At 47.8% G+C, this 23,584-nt stretch overlaps 1 protein-coding gene and 2 long non-coding RNA genes across 5 annotated transcripts; 2 read left to right on the top strand and 1 right to left on the bottom strand.

The window, feature by feature from the left end:
• The first annotated feature begins 1,256 nt into the window (after window positions 1-1,256).
• On the top strand, window positions 1,257-22,256 carry LOC119567375. Its single transcript, XR_005227389.2, has 6 exons — window positions 1,257-1,629; window positions 2,306-2,430; window positions 7,455-7,545; window positions 7,676-11,683; window positions 20,699-20,779; window positions 21,939-22,256. It is a non-coding gene; the product is annotated as an uncharacterized LOC119567375 (long non-coding RNA).
• LOC102940178 (zinc finger protein RFP) lies at window positions 3,387-12,366 on the bottom strand. Of its 3 annotated transcripts, XM_037912659.2 has the most exons (8): window positions 11,751-12,364; window positions 10,329-10,424; window positions 9,313-9,543; window positions 9,031-9,053; window positions 8,218-8,333; window positions 7,478-7,519; window positions 5,815-5,879; window positions 3,387-5,438 (listed from the first exon to the last, which is right to left on the bottom strand). In XM_037912659.2, exons 1-8 carry the CDS (start codon window positions 12,273-12,275, stop codon window positions 5,061-5,063), a joined length of 1,476 nt encoding a protein of 491 aa, XP_037768587.1. In that variant the 5' UTR covers window positions 12,276-12,364; the 3' UTR covers window positions 3,387-5,060. The 3 variants fall into 3 exon arrangements, with proteins under 3 accessions (XP_037768587.1, XP_037768586.1, XP_037768588.1); XM_037912658.2 differs by having other exon boundaries at window positions 3,387-5,879; window positions 11,751-12,360; XM_037912660.2 differs by lacking the exon at window positions 9,313-9,543 and having other exon boundaries at window positions 3,387-5,879; window positions 11,751-12,366.
• Window positions 13,411-20,039, top strand: LOC122462386. The gene is made up of 3 exons (XR_006284897.1): window positions 13,411-13,541; window positions 14,216-14,336; window positions 19,626-20,039. It is a non-coding gene; the product is annotated as an uncharacterized LOC122462386 (long non-coding RNA).
• Window positions 22,257-23,584: the final 1,328 nt, after the last annotated feature.

The following is a 23,584-nucleotide window of genomic DNA, read 5'->3' as shown; positions in this document are numbered from 1 at the left end:
TCTTTAGTCATTTGGTGCACTTCTGCTCAGTTCAGCTGGATCTTCCCAAGCCAAGACCTACCCATTAAGGCTGGGTAATTACCTCTCACCACAAACAGTGGCAATTTAGCAGCCCGTCCATTGAGCTCCACCTTAACCTCAGTAGTGCCCAACATGGGCAAAGCTTCTCCCGGGTACGTCTTCAGATCAGTTTTCGTTGCCTGAAGCAGAAGATGCTCTAGCTTTTTGTTATACACCATCTCGGAGACCAGCGAGGCGGCTGCACCGGTGTCCAGTTCCGTGCATATCGGTTTGCCGTCCAACAACGGGGTTACCCAGTGTTCATGTGAGCCCACTGCCAAAGACAAAACGTGGAGCGGCACTTCTTCTTGTGATGTGGTGTCTCCTTGGTCATCCTGGGTCTGCTCTAGGGTATGCAGATTTCCCTTTTAGGTCGGCCAGACCACAGGCCTCTTTTTCCTTTGTTTACAGGCACACTCAGTGTGTTCGTTTTTGCCCCATTGTCGACACACCAGGTCCTGACACCAGCACTCTGATGCCTGGTGACCCGGCTTACCACAGCCGCAACACTCCTGACTCCGCACAGTTTTGTGGGTAGGTTCTTGTGACACCTTATGCACCCTAGGGGATGCACCTCCTGTATTGCACCTCCTTTGTAGCCAGTTCCATGGAGACTGCAATATCAACAGCTTTCCGTAAGGTAAGCTGAACCTCTGTCAATAGGCAGTTCTGTATAGCTTCACTGTGCAAGCCGCAAACTAACCTGTCACATAGGGCGTCATTTAATAGCTCCTTAAATTCACAGTGTTCCTCAAGCTTTTTCAAAGTTGCTACAAATTGCATAACTATTTCGTCCTCTTTTTGGTCTCTTTTGTGGAACCTATATCTTTCCGCAATTACCAATGGTTTTGGAGAAAAATGGGACCCCAGGATTTCCACAATGTCACTGTAAGATTTGGTCTCAGGCTTAACAGGGTGTAGTAAGCTGCGCAGCAGGGAACAGGTATTAGCCCCTACAACACTTAAGAATATTGGCACCTTCTCTTCTGTAATGTCATTTGCCATAACAAAAAGCTCAAAACACTCAGTATATATGTGCCATTGCACTAGAATCTCCTCAAAAGGTTCCAGCGGCCCGTAAGTGTACCCCTGGTTTTAGTTTCAGTTTGCACCGTCAGTGCAAACAAGCCAGTTCTCACCCCCTTCCGACAGTTTGGGGTGGGGGGTGTTGTACTTGACTTCTACTTTCTTCTGTTGCTGGGGAAGCACAGGAATCCCATCCTTGTCGCCACGTTGTTGTATCCTTGGGGGCAACAGTTTTAGGAAGAAATCACTTGAGACACAGAGAGCTGTAAACCTTAAAAGGCATCCATTTATTGCCACACACTGAACTAACCAAAAACCAGCCAAAACCAGCTGGGCTATCCCCTAATAACCTAACTCAGTTGCCATAGTAACAACAAGATTCTATTACCATGACAACCAAATACACAACACCCCACTATCTCAGTATTTGTCTGTAACCAGCCCTGAGTGCTGGGACAGGGGAGAGGAAGGCATGGAAAGTTTTGATGAGCCTAGGCAGCTGTGTGAGCTGATGACTTTGTCTAACCAGTTGGGGAAGGCAAGGTTAGTGGAAGATGAGTGTCCCTGTACCTTACCTGTTACCTGTGTGGAGGATTGTGACCGCGAAGGGAATGTTCCTGTCTCTGTTAGGGGTAAATGTACATTAAGTAAATGTCAGACTTGCCCATGGAGGGAGCTACCCCAGTCTAAAAGCAATTGTCTGTGAACAGCCATGTGTGCTGGGATAAGGGAAATAATATCCCAAGTGTCTGTTAAAGGGGAAGGTTTCTCCAGCTCTTTTTTGTCTGTGGAGCAGACAGAAGGTGCCTCTCAGCCTGTGATGGTTGAGGGTAGTGCAGTTGTCTCAGAGTTGGTTCTGGTTACAACCAACACCCAGAAAGGAAATGGTCCTAAATTTTTGTCTGCTAGGGAGAGTGACACTGTAACTAGGTTGCATCCAGTTAGTGTCCTAACAAAATCCCAGAGACCAAATGACTCTGGTACTGTTGCTTTGCCTGTTGCTAGTGTGTTGCTGGGAAAGGGTGCAGCAACATTGTCTAATCAAGTTGATACCCTAGCCAGGGCACAAGGAAAGCATAAAAGTGATTTGATTGTGTTGCCCACTGACAGTGTGGAAACGTAACCAGAAGGAAATGATTCCTGAACTTGTGTGTGTTGAGACTGACAACTTGTATGTTGCCTAGTCAAGGCACTAAGAGAATTTCTCTCCTATGTGTAGGAGTCTCTGATGTTCAATGTGGTGTTAGTTAACAACTGAAGCATTTTCCAGGTTAAGGACATCTGAGAGGGCTCTTCCCTGTATGGACTTGCTGATGCTTGATGCCATGTGAGCACAAAATGCAGGTACCCCTTCAAGCTCTTTCTTGTGTGAATTATCCAATGCGGAATAATGTGTGAGCTCAGACTGAAGTTTTTCCTGCAGTTATTGAAGCTTTTCCCACATTCCAAGTATTTATGAAAAAAGAAAAGGAGTACTTGTGGCACCTTAGAGACTAACCAATTTATTTGAGCATGAGCTTTCGTGAGCTACAGCTCACTTCATCGGATGCATCCGATGAAGTGAGCTGTAGCTCACGAAAGCTCATGCTCAAATAAATTGGTTAGTCTCTAAGGTGCCACAAGTACTCCTTTTCTTTTTGCGAATACAGACTAACACGGCTGTTACTCTGAAACCAAGTATTTATGGGTTCTCTCTCTTGTGTGGATTGTCTGATGTGAAGTAAGGTTTGATCATCAATGAAACTTTTTCCAGTCGAGGCATTTATAAATACAGTGCTATGTGGATTCTGAAATGTTTAGGAAGGTATGAACTGGAACTGAAGCTTTTCCCATCATCCAAGCATTTGTGGGGTCTCTCTCGTATGTGGATTGTCTGATGTATATTAGGATTTGAACTCTCATGGAGGCTTTCCCACAGTGCAGGGTGGGCAGAAAAGTTTTGCTACACTGAAACATGGTCAAAGAGCCACAGCAGCTACATTTCAGGTCGGAATCTGGGATAAGGTTGGTTTCACTCAGGTCTACATGCTGCAGCGTGGACACCAGAGACCTAGGTTTGACCCTAGGTTAGAAATGTCTTTATGTAAGGTTAAGAAACAGTGTAGATGCTCAAGCCCAGGGTTCTCCAACATGGGCCAGCTGACTCCAGACACAATAACCCTGGGCTTACATTGCATTGTAGACAATCCCAGAGTGACATACATGCATATCCTCATTAGTGTTCGGTGACACAACCAGTTCAGGAGAAAAAAAAATCCAGGACTATCTTCAAAAATCACACCTGGAAAATGAAAGGGATATAAACAAGGAAACATTTTTATATGCTTTATTTACATTAAGTAAATGTCAGGCTTAAAGAGACTGGGAGGGAACTTTCATAACCAGACCATGTGGTAAAAACAGTCAAAAATTTGATGCATTGTCCTGAAAGGCATTAAAGTGGAAATATTGCAAATGAACTCTGGGTAGGAATTAATGAGCAGAGGTGAAAGTGGGCTGGTGCAGGCCGGTCTGGCGTACTGGTGAGAACTGGCCGCCGGTACCAGCCCGCACATGGCCAACGTTAAAGCGCTGCCACTTTTGCTCCCCCGCGTCGGCAACCCTGCGGTAGGGTCCGGCAGGGCCCCTGATGGGGGGACCAAAAGGGGCAGCAGCCTTGGGTGGCCCTTCAAATCACAGTGGCGGCAGTGAAGGGCTGCCTGGGGGAGCCTGATCCCCCGCCCCCCCCCTTCCACACGAGGCCCCCCCCTTCCGGTGGCCAGAGCCACCCCCCCACACCTTGCCCAGGGGGGACCCGGGGTACCAGTAAATCCCTCTGCTTACTTTCACCCCTGCTAATGAGTTACAGTCACACATTCAGAAAGATTTTATAGATCTCCCTCTCGTGTTTTCTTTCCTTCTCCCTTTTATTTTATTTCACCCAGTTTTTCACATCATTTTAGCTAGCACTTGTTTTCCATCCATTTATTTCTCTGTCTGCCCCTAAATCTCTTTTATTTCCTATCACAAATCATTCCAACACAGGTTCCCAGTTTTCTCCCCGAGCTCTTCCCTTCCTCTCCTCTGCCCCAAGCTTTTCTGGTTTCAGGATTGTTTTGCTTTCACTCTTTTCACATTAGTTCCCTACCCCCCATGCCTTTCCCCAGGTTTCTCTATTTACACTTGTTTTACTTTATTTCCGCCCCCCCCACTTTGATTTCTTCTCTCCCTTCTGATTAAAGCTGCTCTGTACCTGCCTCTCTCCTCCGTGCAGCCAGCTCACCTTCATCCAAATGACATCCCCCCCGCCCCTCCTCCTCACCACAGCATCCCTTCCCCAGTAGCCTGGAGGTCACACTTCCCAGTCCCTGGGACTGGGTCTCTATCTCCCAGGCTCCCTGCTGGTGCAGAGGATCCACCTTCTCCCCAAACCTCCCAAATGACAATTAATTTGGTGTCCTTGCCACCCCCACATCTGCCCGTCCCCCAGACCCGCTAGTAGTTACAGCCCCAAGCCCCACATCACTTCTGTCCCTGACCCTCCAACAGTTCTCATCCTGCAGCCCCCCCATGTGCCCTTCAGGGCCCCTATGCTCCTCCTGCAGCTCCAGAGCTATTCACACCCCCTCCTTGCCATCCCTGGGGCTGCAGGGCGGGAGGGGGAGTGTCACAGAGATTAGATATTGGGGTTGGGTAGACAGGTGTCCTCCAAGGTCATAAAGATGAGCCCCAGGCTAGGTAGATGAGAGTCCTCCAGTATCAGAGAGACTAGGATGACTGTGATTAGAGACACCCATTTTTTCATGCCCATTGAACTATTCCCACCGCGTCTCAGGAGCACTGTCTGAGCCAGAATTCCCAGAGTCCTCCTGCGCCATAGAGGACAGTGCCATACGGGCGGCAAAAGCCGTGGGTCAATGAGATTGGAGGAGGTAGAGAAGCTGCCCCTGCTTTCTATACTTTGACAGGTCAGACACCTATCAGGCCCTCCAGGGTCAGAGAGATTGCATGGCGGAAAGTCTGAAGGAAGACAGGAAACGTCCAATGTCACAAAGACAAGGGTGCGTGAGACTAGAGAGGTTGATTTCAGGGTCTCCAGAGTCATATCCAGGGCCGGCTCCAGGCCCCAGCTTTCCAAGCAGGTGCTTGGGGCAGCCGTCCCTGTCCCGCGGTGGCTGTTCGGCAGCAGCTCTGCCGCTCTTCCCGCCGCGGTGGCTTTCAGCGGCGGCAGCAATTCCGCGGCAACTGCTGGGGGCGTCGAAATTGGTAGAGCCGCCCCTGGTGATATCCCCCCATGTCTCAGCAATACTGTCTGAGCTGGGATCCTGTCCAGACCCAGAACCAGGGACGGATTCGCTGCCCGGTGAAAGAGGCTGGTGGGAAAGTGAAGATCGGGGCCTCGTTATCAGCATCAAAAAAAGCCACCTGCCCCCATTCACAATCCAGAGAAACCCGGATCCTTCTGGGGACCTGGCTCAGGGGAAGGGGGATCTCAGGGAAGGTGAGAGCCTGGAACTGATGCCCCCACCTCTGCACAGCCCAGATCCCCCCCTCAGGGTTATGACTGATCCAGCCTTTCCTCCTCACAGACTCTCTGGCCACCCCCACAGCCCAGCGCCTCCCATCGCCCAGCTCCACCTCCCAGCAATGTCTCCCCCGGGTGAATCCCTCACAGCCCAGCACGCAGAGCTCAGTGTCAAATCGCTCAGGATTGTCAGGCAGATCCTGCCGAGTGTATCCCCATCTCACACTTTTCCGATCCTCAGATAGGATGAGCTGGGGATGAGCCGTGTCTGGATCCAGAGTCACAGTCACTAGGGAGAGAGAATCAGAGTGTGAGGGGCAGGGCTCAGTCCTGGGGGAGGCTGGGACTATTTCCCACACTCCCCAGCAGCCCTGGTCTGGCTGGGACAGGCCTGGATCCCAGGGAGCTGCCTCTGTCCTGGGCACCTGACACTGAGTAGAAATGTCACTGCAGTTCTCAGTCTGGGTAATGGGACCCGCTTTTGTACGTTCTCATTTGGTTACAGAGGCTGCAGCTCCCTGTTCCCCAGCTGGCTCTAGCTCAGGTGGCAAAGAGTCTGGAGGGGGAAAGGGTCACAGAGATGAGAGCACCTGGTCTCGGATTTACAACGCCAACCTGGGGAGTTGCTTCTCTGCCCTGAGTGCCTGAGACCCAGCAGAGATGCCCTGGCAGCTCCTCCCCATGGCTGCTGGGACCTGCTGTGGGGGCTGCAGAAACTGCCCCTCTCTCCCCTCTTCCCTGCTGCAACTCCCTGCTGGGGCTGCTCCTCTGAGGGTCAGAGAGGAAGAACCTGACGTTGTGCAGAGAGGAGTGAGAGGAGGGAGGCACCAGATATAAACCCAGGGGGAAGCTGTACACTGAGCCCATCCTCCTGTCCCTGGCCTGGGAGAAGAGGAGGGGACAGGGCGTTGGGGCAGAACCACTCCAGCCCAGAGAGTGGTAAATGGGGGGTGGTCTTGGGAAGAAAGAAGGTGGCAGCATCATAGGGACACACTATCTCTAACTGAGGAAGAACTGGGGAGCTCAGCCTGCCCAGCTGAAGAGAAAGGAGGGATGCTGGTAAAGAACAAGGGGAGAGAGCCCCTCACCCAGGGAAAAGCAGAGAGGTGTGGCAATGTCCTGAATTTAATATTTCAAAGGCACATGGACGGGTCTGGAAACACCAGGACATTTGTGTGTTGCTCAGTGCAAGTGTATCAGTTCATGGACTCAGTGCAAAGGCTGGTGTCAGGATTGTTTGTTTAACTTCAGCATGGGACCTCCTTAGCATTTCATGTTTGTATTTTTATTTCTTGGGGGTGGGGGTGTCACAGTCGGTGTTGGTTTGGTTTGTGTCTTTAGCTACTTGCTCATAAAACTGTTTTCATGCATTTTTTCTCTGAAGTGAAAGTTAATCTCTCCTGAAATCTCTCACCTGGTCTGTATGAGCCTAGGGATTTCCCTCTTTTTGTCTGAATTTCAGAGCACAATTCATGAAGCAGTGAATAGCTCTAATGGGAGAGCCCAGCCCTGGCCTAAGGAAAGGTCGGATGTTGGAGAAAAGCTATGCAGGAGACCCCCTCTTCCAGGGTAAAGGAGAGGGATGTGTCTGCCCTAAGGGGAGAGTGCTCTCTACACATTCCTCTCAGTTTAATATTGGAAGGGCCTGTGAATGTCTATGAAAACCCCAGGGTCAGAGTTAAGGGTGTTTGGTCAGTATCTGTTTCTATTCACTGGTGTGGACATGAACTGAGCAGTAAGGTTGGTGTCAGGACTGTTTGTGTGCCTTCAGCGTGGGATTTCCGTAGCAGTGAATGTTTTCTTTTTAAGTCTGGTCGGTGTTGGTTTGGAAATGTTTTCATGGGAATTTTCTCCTTTTTTAAAGATAACCTGCACCTGCAATCTTACCCTGTCTGTGTGCTCCTGTCTCCAGTTCAGATAGCAGAGTGTCTGGAGATGGAAAGGATAAAAGAGAGGTGAGATTTCATGCTGTCATATTTATAACATCCCCACTCTTAACTGACATAATTATGTCTTAATAATGAGAGAGAAACAGAGACATACCCACCTCTTTAATAATAACTAAACTGAAACCTTCTATTTCAGGGGTCAGCAACAGTTGGCACGCAGCCCGGCAGGGTAATTCGCTGGCGGGCTGCGAGACATTTTGTTTACATTGAGCGTCCACACGCATGGCCCCCTCTGCAGCTCCCAGCTGCTGTGGATTACACACAAGAGGCTCCTGTGCTGGAGAGGCTCACCAGGATTTACGCCTTCCCTTTTGGCCAACACCAGCTGCCATATGGGGCCAGAGCTGGTGGGCTGGGTCCACATTTCAAGAGTGGCCTGAAATGTTGGGTTCTAAACTGCTCTCGAGCACATGCCCTGTGCTCGAGTTGTGTAGTTGGGAGAGAGAAACTGAGATACCCCAAGTTTTGCTATATTTTTACCTTAATGATTTTGCCAAGGCTCTCTAAATGAATCAGCGTGAGACATCCTGGTGCCTGGGCCCCTGCTCAATTTGATGACTCTCCATTTTTTATTAAATAGCTACATAACCTAATTATTAACCAATTGGCCAGTCTAACTCCTCCCACAGTCTCAGAGACACACCGTGATTTCCCCTCCTAGATCCCAACTCTCAGTACCTTTGAATTTCCTCACAGTCTCCATTAAAACAATATTTTCTTGGGAGAAATCACTGAGCCTCTTCTCTAGCTCTGGAGAAATCTCCACTGGCTGCTGGAACTTCCCCTTCTCATACCTGGAGAGAGAGAATTTCATTATTACATTTCAGTCACTAACTCACCATCATCCCTTGCTAGGGGAAGTCGCTGCTCTACGGGGCCTGCAGCACAGACTATGGCCATGCCACCTTCCCCCAAAAGCCCAATTCATGCTCTTCCACTCTGGCCTGGACAGAGCAGATCTGAGGATAAAAGAGGAGTTGAGTCTCCAGGGCCAATTCTCTCGATGGCCTCCATGCACCAATACTGGTATGCTCCATGTTGCTTGTGTGCATCATGCTACAAGATCTTTCTTTCAGGTAGTAGACTGAGACCTCAGCTGCACCCAAACCAGCTCATTCCACACAGGTCTCCAAACAGACTTCCAGTGGAAAAGACCCTTGATCCCTGCTGAGCAGGGTCTGATTATTACCAGTACACTAGGGGTGAACGGCCCGTATTGCATCTCCAGAACCCTGAGGCAGTCAGTCCCTCAGGACGTCACATCTCCGGGAAATACTTTAGGTCAGTCTTTCCCACTGAATAGATATTCCAGAGTATTCTATAAAAGGCGGAGACCCTCAGAATTAAGTTGATCAGAGAAATTTTTATCCAAGAAGTGACCCTGCCCCACGCGTTTTGCTGTAGAGCCCTGTGGAGATGTGCTGTTAATGTTCTCTCTAAGCCCTTTCACAGCATCGTGAAGTACAAGGGGGGTGAGAAAGAGCCATGTACCTGCTCAAGGTGCTTCTGAAATCCTAGAGAGGAAACAGACAGAAAAACAACCTTAGTCTCACATGCCATGACGCCACCCGCTGGGGATCCCAGGGAAGGGATTTTGCAAATATTAGGAAAAGCAGCTTGGCCCGGGGCCCAGGCCATGGATCTGCTGACTCAATGTCATCTTTATATCTACGAGTGACACTGAGATCTCCGACTTCTGCACCCCGGTGCCCAGGATTCAGGATCTGTCCTGTCCCTGTGGTGGGATGTGGGATGTTTCTAACTCAGTCTCACCTGCAGGAATTCACTCGCTGGCTTCTGACCCTTCCCCTCCAGCTCACTGATCAGCTCACTGAGATGGGAAATCTCCTCAGAAAGTTTACTGACATTGTCATTCTGTATCTTTACAACCTTCCTGTCCAGCTTCTCCAGCCGGGCCAGCAGGAGTCGCTCTTGTTCCTCCAGGAACTGCCGCAGTTGCTGAAATTCAGACACAATCTTCTGCCTCTCGGCCTGTGTCTGGATCTATTAAAAAAAATGGCAGGCCAGGGACATAGAATCTAGGGTCCTCTCATGGAGTGCCGAATGTGCAGGAGACACAATTTCTTTGCAAGCTCTAAGATGTCTGACACTTGACTTTACCCCGTGGTTAATAGGGAGAGGATTTTCTAACACATTCCCACTACGGTGACCAGATAGCAAGTGTGAAAATTCAGGACAGGGGATGGGGGTGGTGGTGGTAATAGGAGCCTATACAAGACAAAGTCCCAAATATCAGGACTGTCCCTATAAAATCAGGACATCTGGTCACCCTAATTCTCACCAGCCCTAATATCTCTCAATGGGAAGTTTCTATGACTAACATGGGCAGGACACTGTGTTATCAGAGGTCTATGTTAATCCAGACCCAGAGCAGAGGGAGGCAGGACTCAGCACTACATTGACAGAGATGCTAGGGGAGAAAAAAGAATGGAACAATTAAACAAGGCAAGAAATGCCTGCAGACCCAGGCAGACAGCGCTGCCCGGGATATAGGTCAGTTCCCTTGGGAGGAGTTTTGTGAAAGCAGCAAGGGCTAGAAATGAATTGGAATGAAAGTTGAGATTCTGCAGAATATGATGTTGTCCTGATCCAGCCAGAGGAGTTCGCAGGGCCAGTGTATGTGTGTGTGCAAACATGAATCTAACATAGCAATCCCTGGTCATGGAGAAACACACACAAGCCCACTTTCTCCAAGGCCACAGTGGAATCTGTTTCCCAACAGACCTCCCACTGCAAGTCTCTGCAGGTTAATAACATTGGGCACCTACCAGATATTCCCGGGTTTTCCTCACTCCAGTCACTTTAAATCCCAGCAGCTTTTCTCTCTCTTCCTGCAGAGTCTCCAAATGGGCCTGAATCTTTCCCTGGAGAAACAGAAATGATTTGAGGGAGTTTATTTTGAGGGTTCAGAGTGTGTTTGTGGAAAGGGGTGTTTTTCCATTGCAACCGAAGACTCTGTAGGTGACTGTCAGCTCTACAGGGTCCATGACATCAGGAACCACAAGGAAATAAAACCTCATTAACAGAGACTAGGACTGTTTTATATTCAGACAGTTTAGAATTATTTGTCCTCTTTCTCCATTGAGTTAAACTGGCAAGAAACTGGAGTCACATGGTGGTGAATCAGTAAACCTACATTTGACAAGTTTTTGCTAACAACTTTGGCTGGTGCTTGGCCACATACACAATAACACAGTACAGACTGCAATCCAGTCTAATCCCAATGGTATCTGATTTGGACCTGCGCTGTCTGGGGCCCTTCTGTGTTTGTATTCAAGGTGCTGAGGGTCCACACAGAGTTTGGCTCAGTGACCTCCCCTATTGCTGGTCGGCCTCTGAGTATTAACCCCTCATGGAGCAATACAGGAATTCAGAACCCCAGTGGGAAACCTCATCTCCCTTCTGGGTCTGGGATTGTCATCAAGGCCTTGGCCTTGAAATGGCCACACTTCATCACAAGCAGGTACTGTTGGGGAGGCAACATGGCCCAGCAGTTGGAGCTTTGGCCTAGGCCTTAGAAGACCCGGTTTCTGCTCCCAGCCACTCATTTTCTGGGCACGTCAAAGCCCCTCTCTATGGTTCAATTTTCCCCTCCCACCCTTTGTGTCTCTTGTCTATTTAGACTGTAAAGTCCTCAGGACAGGGATTGTCTCTTTGTGTTTTGTGGGGGCCCTGCAGAATCCAGGTCAGATCTCATCTGGGATTTGTAGTGGTTACTGGGATGCAAATATTATTATTAATTATTATTAATAATAACAACAACAATAAATTTAGTAATAGCAACAGCTTGTAACTCCCCCTTCTCCAGTCTGAAGGCAGCACTCTCACATAGATCAGCCTGCAGCTCTAGTGATTTAAACCTCACTGATCATTTAGCAGCTTAAGTTGGGCTGTAGGATCCCTTATCACTTATCTCACTAATGGGAACTAGATTTGAAATAGCTTCAGCTGCTCAGAGAAATGTTTCCCACATCCATCATATTTAAAGTCTTCATTTTCGTCTCATTAGCCACCTTACCCTGTACATTTCTTTTCATATCGTTTTTCATACTGTGAAGGCTTTAGGGAGCTGAATGATGCAGTTACATCCACAGCTGTAGGAGGGAGAAATTAAGCGTGACCGGTGAGTTATTGACAAAGCTAACCTGTAATTAACATAGAATCAATCAGACAGGACAGTGACTCCCTACCTTGTACTCCTGGGCAGCCTCCTCGATGGGAATCACTGTGTGAGCTCGGTGCGCCCGGGATCTGTCACACACCATGCAGATGGGACTTCGATCCTCCTCACAGAACAGGTTGAGAGGCTCCTGGTGATCCCCACACACCCCCTTCCCTCCTGCTCTCTTTGCTGCCTGGAAACTCAGACCTTTGGCTATTGCTAGGACATTTGCCAGCTGCCTGTTCAGTCTGAGGTTTCTCTGCTGAGCTGTTTCTCTGCACTGGGGGCAGGTGAAATTCGCATCGGATCCTTGCCAGCACTGGGTGATGCAGACTTGGCAGAAACTGTGCCCACAGTCTATAACCACTGGATTTTTAAAAAGCTCCCAACAGATGGGACAAGCAGCTTCATTCTGGAGACTTTCCAAGGGGCTCTCTGCAGCCATGGCTCCCTCTGGGCAGTGGAACTGAGTTAGTTTCACTTTCCTTAGCTCAGTGGAACTGACCCCCCCTGCAATAAAAACAGGGTGTTTCCCTTCCTGGCACTGACTCATGCTGGTTGCTCAGCTGGAACCAGCCCCCTGGCAACATTCCACCCCAGAAGCTTTTGTTTCCACAAAAGTGGAATGCACTAATAAGGCTAAAAGAAAAGGAGAACTTGTGGCACCTTAGAGACTAACCAATTTATTTGAGCATAAGCTTTCGTGAGCTACAGCTCACTTCATCGGATGCATAGCTCACGAAAGCTTATGCTCAAATAAATTGGTTAGTCTCTAAGGTGCCACAAGTCCTCCTTTTCTTTTTGCGAATACAGACTAACACGGCTGTTACTCTGAAACTAATAAGGCTCTGGTCCTGCAATCAGCCCCCTGTGTCTCTAAGGGGTGATATTAAATTCACAAGCTGAAAAGTTGGTTAAAGGGAATCAGTGTTTGAAAGGCCTGTTTGCCATTGGCACCAAGGCTGCTGGGACTCAGTGTCAAGGGGCCCCGGTGTCTCCAACTCTCATGGTTTTATCATGAGTCAAGGCCATTTAGTGGCGCTTTAACACCCAGCTCCTGGAAGCATGGTGACTAGCTGAGAATCTTGCCTGCCAGTTTCTAAAATGCGGAAGTTTCTAGCCCTTGTGGCTGAAGCAAAAATCTTGAAATTGTTCCCCAGGCTTCAGATTTATGAGACTGTGACGCACTCTATATGATTTTACGGAAATATGCTTATGACTGTATATATGACATAACTGGAATATGTTTTATGCTACATATGCCATGAAACATATCTCTGTAACAGTTATGATCTACTGAATCTATTCATCCTATTTTTGTATACATGTGTCATTGTTGTATTCGAAGTTATGAATATTGGCTGTATACTTGTCTGATTCTAAGTAGGTTTTAGTGAAGCAGTTGGTCAGCTTCCTGAGAAAAGACTGTTCTCAGTAAGTGCCCAGTCAAGAAGCCCTTAAGCCAACAATGAACTTGGAGACACCAATCCACATCTGGGCTTTCCCAGGAATGTGTCTTGGCTGGTAAGGAACTCAGTCATGCATGGACATGTGACTTGCCCACTTGATTCCAAACTCCATTTTGTAGCTGGGCTTTGCACAGGAGAGAGGAGGGGGTCGCCACCCACAAGAGAAAGTCTATTTAAACCCCTGGGAGACCTCTCCATTTTGTCTTCAGCTGGCTAAAGAGAGAGCCTCTCCACCCCCAAAGATACCTGAAAGAAACTGGAACAAAGGACAGTAACTACAAGGGGTGTGAGTGATTGCTGGACCCAGACTAGAAGGAGATTAGTCTATAAAAGAAAGCTTACGGGAACTGGTGAGGTTATTATCTGTATTCAGTTTTCTTAGACATAGACTTGCGTGTTCTATTTTATTTTGCTTCATAATTCACTTTGTTCTGTCTGTTACTACTTGGAACCACTTAAATCCTACTTTCTGTATTTAATAAAATCACTTATTAATTAACCCAGAGTATATATTAATACCGGGGGGGTGGGAGGGGGGAAGAAACAGCTGTGCATATCTCTCTATCAGTGCTATAGAGGGCGTACAATTTATGAGTTTACCCAGTATAAGCTTTAAACGGATTTATTTAGGGTTTGGACCCCTTTGGGAGTTGGGCATCTGAGTATCAAGGACAGGAACACTTCCTAAGTTGCTTTTAATTAAGCCTACAGCTGTTAGGGGATGTGGTTCAGACCTGGGTCTGGCTCAAACCAGGCAGGGCACTGAAGTCCTAAGCTGGCAGGGCAGGAAAGCAGGAGCAGAAGTAGTCTTGGCACATCAGGTGGCAGCTCCCAGGGGGTTTCTGTGATCCGAACTCTCACGAGATTTAAAACAAAACAAACAAAACCTACATTTTCCTTTATTCGACTGACATTTTAGTTTTGTTTGTTTGTTAGCTTTTGGGTGTTGCTGTGGTTTCATTCTCAAGATTCTCTGCTAGACTAAATTTTTTTAGAGAAAACTGCTCTTCTCATCTAAGCACAGCACACCGAGAGCTGGGGCATTTAGAAAAGAACGGAAAGAACTGGGATAAAATGGTAAGAGCCAGGGACAACACCGATGCGAGATGTTTGCTGATGTGGAAAGGGCTGCACTGCTGCCTAAGGTAGGTAGAAAGCCTCTGTCCTCATAGCATCTGAGCACATACTTCACAGCACCTGCATGAGGCAGAGAAGGGCTGTTATCCCCTTTTTTATACAGATGAGGACAGTGAGGCACGGAGTGAATAAGGATTTGCTTAACGTGCACAGAAAAATGTTGACAGAGCAAGGAATAGAACCTGGGTTTGCTCTCTTCTTTCACTACCCCCTTAACTCCCCCACCCCGACAGTCATTGCACTGTCCCTCTCCACAATCATGAGGCCAGACATATGCACACTGAGGGGAAATAGTGGACAAGAATTGATTACATGAAGTAAAAAACTTATGAATTTTCAGGCCTGTTCTAAAATATACAGGATATCTCTGAATGCCCGTCACTGCCTCTACTCAGCCCTCTGGCCCACATCCATTCCCCTCTCCTGTTCTGACTGCATCCACAGATCAGCTACTCCTTGGGGCTCTGCTGTTTCTAGAGATGAGAAAGAGAAACAGAGATTCAAACATCTCTCTCTCATCCACAAAGAAAGGGGAAGAACAGGTTAAAGAATATCTAGATAAGTTCAATGTATTCAAGTCAGAAGAGCCTGATGTAATTCGTCCTAGGGTGCTTAAGCAATTTTGGAACCATTAACAATTATCTTTGAGAACTCCAGGAGGACGGGTGAGGTCCGGGAGGACAGGAAAAGGGCACACAGAGCACCTATATTTTAAAAGGGGACCAAAGAGGCGGCCCCTGGATATCATAGACCAGTCAGCCTGAGTTCGATACCTGAAAAGATACTGGAACAAATTATTACCCAATCCATTTGTGAGCACCTAGAGGATAAAAGCATGATAAATAATAAGTCACCTGGATTTGTCAAAAGAAAAACAAAACATGCCAAAGCAACCTAATGTACAAACGATTCAGTGTCACAGAGCTGCGTCCGTCTGGGCTTCCTCTCTGGGCTCCCCTCTGGGTCAGACACTCCTGTGGTCCCCCAAATAGGGAAGGTGACCCTGGTCCAGCTGTGGGCTCAGCTGTGACAGACCCTTCACTGGCCAGCAAACCCCCCCGTCCCCCCAACTCAGATTGGGCTTCCTTCCAGCTACAGAGTCCCCGGGCTCTGTTCCCACCGCAGCGGTCACCAGGACCCCAACTTCCACCTTTGGGGTACATGCCTCTGTGCACCCCAGGGCAGGACCCGTCCCTGCCGACCTGCAGCTTCCTGGCAGCCAGCAGCTGGGACGGCCTCGGTGGGATGCTCCCCGCCCCGAGAGAGATGACAGGACAGGAGCTGGCTTTATCCAGCCACTTCCGCAGGGACTTGCCTTGAGCCCCAGGGCTACCGGAACTGCTTTCGACCACCCCTTCCCTCAAAGCTGCATTTTCCACTCTTATAGAGGAATTAAAGAGACACTCCCTTATTTCCCCAGCAGAACATGTGACTTTACCCTCCCCTCTGGAGCTTTCAGCACAAGATTCCTTCTTACTGCTAGCAAACCCTAGGACAGATTCTGCCACATCAAAGATATCATTCCCCAGTAGAAATGGTGCAAAATTGCGTGCCTCTGTTGCAACAGTCAGTTCAGCCTGCAAATCACGAGTTTCCATGTGCACTGTAGCTAAAGGTGCAAGGACTTTGTAACCTCCCGCCAGTTCTAATTCTGCCATTTTCCCTGGCAACAAATCCTTCTCCTGGTCTCCCTCCTGACCACAGAAATCTCTGCACCCGTGTCTCTTAAACCGTGAAGTACTTTCCCATTAAGTTTAACAGCATGCATGTGCACGCTGCTTGGTTGTGTAGAAGCAACCTTTACAAATCCTGTGTGGAAAGAAGCAGTAGCCTGGCTCTGAGAAGCAGCAGCTTCATGTGTTACTTGCTGCCTGTTCTCCCTCAGCGAGGGACATTTATTCCTCAGGTGCTCAGTGGACTTACAATGAGAGCACCTCTTGGGCTCCTCTGCTTGCACAGGAAATTTGGGACGGGTAACAGGGGAATGGGGAGGTGAACGCCCCGCTTCCTTTTTCCCAGGGGTAAAATGGTGATTCTGCTTTCCCTCAACCCTGTACCCCTCTGCCAGTGGTTCATGTTTAATTGCAGCTTGTGACGGCTCAAAAGAGTCTGCAAACTCAGCCAATCCACCCACTCCATCCACCTTTTTGTCCCACAAATACTGTTTTACATCATCACTGCACATATTCAGGAACTGTTCCTGAGTAACCAAATCACACATTCCTTCAAAGCTTGTAATGCCTTTTCCCCTCACCCACTTGTCTAACAAATCTCTCATTTCATTTACATAGGCCACATTTACTCAATCCAGATCCCCTCTTAAGATTCCTGAATTTAACCCTTTAGGTTTCAGGTGTAATCTGAAACTGTTTTAAAATCAGTTCCTTAAATTTACCACAGTTTGAAGCATCATCAATAGGCATTTTATTGAATATATCCAGACCTTTTCCAATCAATTTTGCCATCAACGTAGTCATTTCTTGATCATCAGGGATTGCATGGAGGGTGCACAGTCTCTCAAAGGTGATGAAATATTTGGCAATATCACTGGACTCACCATACTGCGGATATAATCGTTCCCATTTGTGGATTTTGGGGGAAGTGGAGCCAGCTGCTGGAGGGCTTTGTCTCTTCCACTCCATAACAGTCAGTTCATGCTTCTGGGCCTCCCTCTGGGCCTGTATTTCTCTGTCTTTTAACTCCATGGCTAGCTGCTTCGCTTACTCCTTCTCCTGCCTTTTTGGTCAGCCTCCAGCTGCCTGAGTTTCATGGCTCTTTTTTGAGCAGCTTCCTCCCTGGCTGCCTCTGCCTCTGTAGCCCTTGTGTGTGCAGTCTCCTCCCTGGCTGACTCTGCTTCTTTGAGCTTCAGTTGAAACTTGCGGTCCTTTGCCTTCTCTTCTGCTTCCAGTCTGGCCACCTCTAGTTTTGTAGCTGCCTCACCGGTAGTCATTTTCCTGCTTTCTTGTGCTTATTTCCCTCACCCTAAATAAACAAACAGAAAATAACAAACCAGTAACCACTTTGTCTGTTCTCCAGCCACCACACCCGAAACTCACTTAAAATCACTACCAGTGTCTCAAAGCAATCAGCTGTGCACAGATCCTGCTCGACTACGCCACTGTGATGGGTTGTGTCACAGAAACCCCTTTGGGACTGCCACTTGATGTGTTGAGACTACCTCTAAGCCCGTTTTCCCTGGCAGCTTGGGACTTCAGTACCCTGCCTGGTTGTGCCAGACACGCTAGCTTGCTACAAACACAGACCCAGGTCTGAACCATGTCCCCCAAAAGCTGCAAACTGAAAACTGTTTAAGAAGTGTTCCTGTCTCCAACACCCAGATACCCAGTTCCCAATGGGATCCAAACCCCAAATAAATCCGTTTTACTTTGTATAAAGCATATACAGGGTAAACTCATAAATTGTTCGCCCTCTATAACACTGATAGAGAGATATGCACAACTGTTTGCCCCCGCAGGTATTAATACTTGCTCTGGGTTAATTAATAAGTAAAAAGTGATTAAATATAAAAAGTAGGATTTAAGTGGTTCCAAGTAATAACAGACACAACAAAGTAAATTACCAAACAAAATAAAAGAAAACACGCAAGTCTAAGCCTAATACAGAAGGAAACTAAATGCAGGGAAATCTCACCCTCAGAGATGTTCCAATAAGCTTCTTTGACAGATTAGCCTCCTTCCTCATCTGGGTCCAGCAATCACTCCCACCCCTGTAGTTACTGTCCTTTGTTCCAGTTCCTTTCAGGCATCTCTTTGGGGTGGAGAGGCTATCATTTGAGCCAGCTGAAGACCAAATGGAGGGGTTTCCAGGTGCTTATATAGTCTTTCTCTTCTGAGTGGAAACCCCTCCGATCTCCTGTGTAAAATCCCTCAACAAGATGGTTTTGCAGTCACCTGGGCAAGTCACATGTCTATGAATGATTCAGCTTTTGGCAGGCCAATGCCATTGTTTACGTGTTAGTTTGAACATTCCCAGGAAAGCTCAGATGTGGATTGGCGTCTCCCAATTACGTGATTAGATAATCACTTCCAATTAGATAAGTACTCCCAATTACGTGAACAACCCCTTCACACTATGTTGACCAAATCTGCCTGATGTGCTTCCTACAGCAAACACTTTCAATACAAGCACAGAGCCAATGCTCGTAACTTCAGATATACAAATGATCCATGCATACGAATAGGAGGAATACATTCAGTAGATCAGAACCTTTGCAAAGATAGGTTACATGGTGTATCTAGCATAAAACATATTCCAGTTTTGTCACATGTACACTCATAAGCATATTTCCATAAAGCATTATGGGGGGCACCATCCCAGCAGGAATGAAATTTAGCCTGGGAAAGGTGTGGTGGGGGACGGAGATGAGCAGCCTCTTTGATAATGTCTGTCGAAGTGGTTAGACGCTCTCACCCAGAAAGGGGGTGTTTGAGTTTCAGGCTAAATGCACCTTTTTTTTCTGTGCTCCACCAATGGCACCTTATGATGGTGTGCTCTAGTCACCACTGTCTGGTGCCGTCTCCTGACTATCATGAGGATTAGCTGCCTGTGGCCGATGCTCCTTCTTGCAGTTGCACGCTGCATCTCCGCCTGTCAGTCTCAGTCTGCAGCCCCTCTCTCACTCCAGGAGCTGCTGCTGCCTCTTTGTGACCTGGCCCTTTGCCAGGTCACTGTATATGTTTTCCCCTTCTGGGGCAGAGTCCTTCAAAATCTCTTCCATTCAAGAGGTATCCTGTGCCCTGATCCTTTGACTTCTGCAGTTGCCCAGACAGTCTTCCAGTTCACTTCCCCAGTGGTGGGAGTGGAACTCAGGCCTGCCCTAGAGCCCGGGATCTAGAACACACAGCCGAGGTCTGTTCAGTCTCCAGGGTGTGAAGGATTCACAGTGCCTGGAGGGGTGCTGGGAGGATCCCTACTGAATAGAGCACTTGGGAAAAGGGAGCAGGTTACAGGTACAGCAATGGCTGCACAGAATGCACTGGGCAGTGAGAAGCAAGGCTGTCAGTCATAAGGACCCCTGTAAAGTGGAATTTGAAAGTTTATTGTGGTGCTGGCAGACCACGTGCCAGCTCATGCCAAGGCCCCTAGGTGTCAGCTGAACATTGCCAAGCACAGAGCTGGAACCCATCTGGTGCACCAGTCTGTTAGTATTGTTAAAACAGGGATTAGAGTTTATAAGAATATGTTTAGTGTTTGGACTTTATGAAAAGCTTGTAAGCTTCTGCATGTGTTAGTCTCACTCGTAATATCTGTGTCCCGTGTGATAAGGTGATATTTAGGTGGTTGCTCTGTAACTCTAAATCACCCACAAAGAAGGCCCATTGACACCAGACAAACCATTCTGCAACATCAGGGGACAAAAGACTGTTGATTGCTCTGCCCACCATGAAGAGGAGACGTTCAAGTGAATTCCTCCCATCAGTGAATTTGCGATTCAAAGCAGAAGGGGGGGATGGAATAAAAAGCCCTGACGAGGAGGAACTTTATCTCTTATGTTGCTGGGACTCTGAGGGGCAAGGATTACTAAGCGTAAAGCAAAAGGTCCCCAGTGCTTGGTCTGGACTAGCCCTAAAGCACATCTAGAGTGTGCTTATTATAGAAGCCTCTTTCACTTTTTGAGACTTAAGATTGGAACTCATTTGTGTGTATCTCTGTTCACCTGCTTTAACCTTGCACATAACTCTCTTATTTCCTTTCCCTAGTTAATACATCTTTAGATAGTTTATTATAAGATTGGGTATAAGCATTGTCTTTGGTGTAAGATCTAAGGTGCAATTGATCTAGGGTAAACGACTGGTCCTTTGGGACTGGGCATAACCTGAATATTGCTGTGATAGGTGGTGTAAGGGACCATCTATCACAAAGGCATGCTTACCTGGGTGGCAGGATAGACTGGGGCATTAAAGGGGACTGCCTATGTTTCCAGACTAAAGCTGTTGTAATGTTTGAGGAGGTTACATTTGATAATCGGTTGGTGAAATCTAAGTATAGAACTCCCTGCCAATGTGGGGTTTGTGCCCTGCTGACTAACAGTCTGCCTGAAGGTTGGTACGCATGGTCTGGAGCCATGGCAGGACAGCTTGACAGAGACATGTACAAATAGGCTGACATCAGGCTAACCTTGTCATGTAGACCAGGCCACAGCCCCAGAGACCCAAGATCTTGCTGAATCACAGCCAGAAGAACCACCAGACGGAAACCCAAATGTGAGAGGGGACCACTTCCATTACGTATTGCGTAATACATTATGACACAGCTTCAATAGGGGGATTTAAATAACTGAGTTCTGAGTCCCGGCAGGGTGCTGCCATGTTGGTCTAACCTCTCTTCACCTTTTGCTCTTTTCATCCAGGCCATGTTGGTGGAAGCTCTCTCTGCCCCCCAGGCTTTTAACTCACCCATCCATGCTCACAGCTGCATTCCTGCCAGGGAGGTACAAAAAATGATGCAACAACCAACCACAGTTTCAGCTTCCTGTCTTCCCCCTTCCCACAGCCACTCTGTCTGTCAGTGGCTATTCTAATCCCCTGAGCGTACCTGCTCCTGGCCAAAACAAAACAAAAAAGTGGAAAATTCACCAGGCAGAAAATAATTTTATTTTAAACTGATTCATAGGAAATGTGCAGGATTTGAATACCTCGAAAGGGATCATTTAATAATCAGAACAGAAACCAGGAACAACATTTTTACAAAGCACTTTTTCAAGGCACTGAAATGGCTACATTTCTCCTCAACTAAAGCATTAAAGTGATGAATTCTTTAAATAACAAACGACACCATCACTTTCAATGGAATCTACAAATCTCACGGTCAAGCAGTTCCTCAAATTGACAGGTTTCAGAGTAACAGCCGTGTTAGTCTGTATTCGCAAAAAGAAAAGGAGTACTTGTGGCACCTTAGAGACTAACCAATTTATTTGAATTGTTTCCACAGTATGCATCCGATGAAGTGAGCTGTAGCTCACGAAAGCTTATGCTCAAATAAATTGGTTAGTCTCTAAGGTGCCACAAGTACTCCTTTTCAGTTCCTCAAAGGATTTTGAGTGCCTGACTCCCACTGATCTCAAAGGGAGTTAGGTGCCTAAATATGTCTGACCATCGGGGCCTTTTCCTTTTCACTTCTATTCATTTTGTTCCATTCAATTTCCAGATTCCCCACTCCAGCCCCACTGTCTTCTGCCCACTAGTGCCTCAGAGTTCAAAACGCCACCAACGATCACGAGATTGGCCTAAAATTCAGGAGAATTTTAAGATATACATATTTTTAAAAATTCTGGTTTGGGGTTGAATGTTTGATTTTTTGAACTGTTGCCTCCCCTGCCAAATGTTCCAGAGATAATTTCAAGTTGAAAATATAAAAAATAAATTCTCATATTAAAGAAATTAATATAATAAATACAAATACATAATGTAATCAATAAAATAAATATCTTTGGCCCATCATATATAAATATTTATAATTATCACAGAAATTAATGATCATTAATTCAATACCCCATGAAATAATCCTCCTCCAATATTCCCTGCCCTCCCGTCTCCCTTCTGAGACCAGCTTTCTGAGATCTCCCTTCACCTCTCTCCCACTTCTCCCAGCCCCCTTTTCCCACATAGTCCTGCTTCCTGACAGCTGTCTCTAGCCTTCTCCTTCCTCCAGAGCCCTGCTCTCTGAAAACCTCTTCCCCTGCCCCCAGCCCCGCATGGAGGAATCGGCCTGGCTGGATGGTGGTGGAGTAGAGCAGAGGTTACATGAGGACTGACTGGAGCAGCACTGGCTCCCCAGCAGAGAGCAGCTGGACCAGTGACCACAGAGCAGAACTGACTTCACAGCGCCCCAGCCCAGCCAGCTGGGAAAGCGGAGCTGAAATTACAGACCTGGATCAGGTAGCTCCTCATTGGGGTGGGACAAGATGGAGCAGTGCTGCTACCAGGACTGGCGCAGACCAGCCGAGGAGAGACGCCTCTGGGTGCCCCTAAGCTACGACGGAGACTGACTCCATGTGTGAGAGGGGATTTGGTGTGTGGGGTTTGTGGTGAGTTCTGGGCTTTCCATCAGCTGCACAGCTATTTGAAGGTGGGAGGGGCTGATCAAACTCCTCATGTTTTTATTTGGGTTGCTCAAATTCTTATCTTCAAATACATATGTAAGCAGAGTCAGGATGAGCTCCACCCTGACATCTGGTGGTGAGGTGTGGCAAGTTGTGGAAAAGAACTTCAGGGGCTGATCTCATTTGCATAGGCACACCCACCCCGCCTAGACTGAGGCCATAGCTGCCCAAATGGTCACTTGGGCTTCTATGGGATCCCCAGGGTCTCTGTTACTGGGGCAGGAAGAATAAATTGTTATTACCCTGATTATGGGAAACAAGGACAGTGGAACTGCACTTGGCCTTTTGTTATGATGGAGGGACTCGGCATCAACTAAGTAGCACTCGCTAGGCAAGGGACATGGGCTCCAAAACTCTGTGAATTGAGAGAGGCTTGAGACAGGCATTAGCATCTGGTGGTGTGGGCCCCTTTGTGAGGTATGCTTACCTGGGTGGCAGGATTGACACCAATTGCACTGCTGTCTCTCTCCGCTGTGGAATGACAGAGCTAATTTTGGGTCTATTAAGAGTCTTGCTACAGGTGCTGTGCTGAATTCACTTTGGCCTTATGGTGCCCCAGCACTAAGGCTCCCACTACTCTGAGCTGAAATCACTGAGCACTGTGTCAAGTAGTGGGGAGCCGGAAGATCTAGGGTGCAGTGGTGCTGTTTGTGAATAGGCTGGCGGAGCGTTTGTGAGACGGCGAGTGGAGCCAAGCTGTTCGTGAGATGACGGAGCGGAGCAGAGCCGTTTGTGAGACAGCAGAGCCCTGTGGGGCAGTCAGCTTCAGGACACGTAAGGTGCCCCTTACCTCTTTTCCCCCCCCACAGGCACATTTTTAGCTGGACTGGGGAGTAACACTCTGCAGATGAACTTTTGAACTCTGGGGCTGGACCTTTTGGACTTTGGGTGATTTTTTGGATTGCTGGACTCAAGAGACGTTTGGGTTCTGGGACTCAAGAACCCGAGGGAAAGGATGTGGCCCAATTTGCTGGGGTGGGTCTTTGCTCATGGTTTGGTTAATGAACACTAGTTGTGGTGTTTTCCCAATTTAATGCTGATGTCGTTTACCTCATGTTATTAAAGATTCTCTGCTACACCGAGACCCTGTGCTTGCGAGAGGGGAAGTATTGCCTCTTTGAGGCACCCGGGGGT

The sequence above is a fragment of the Chelonia mydas genome, chromosome 11 (assembly GCF_015237465.2).
Source record: "Chelonia mydas isolate rCheMyd1 chromosome 11, rCheMyd1.pri.v2, whole genome shotgun sequence".
Taxonomy (NCBI): Eukaryota; Metazoa; Chordata; order Testudines; family Cheloniidae; genus Chelonia; species Chelonia mydas.
The sequence above is the reverse complement of the archived record's forward strand: the minus strand, read 5'-3'. Positions and strand labels throughout refer to the sequence as shown.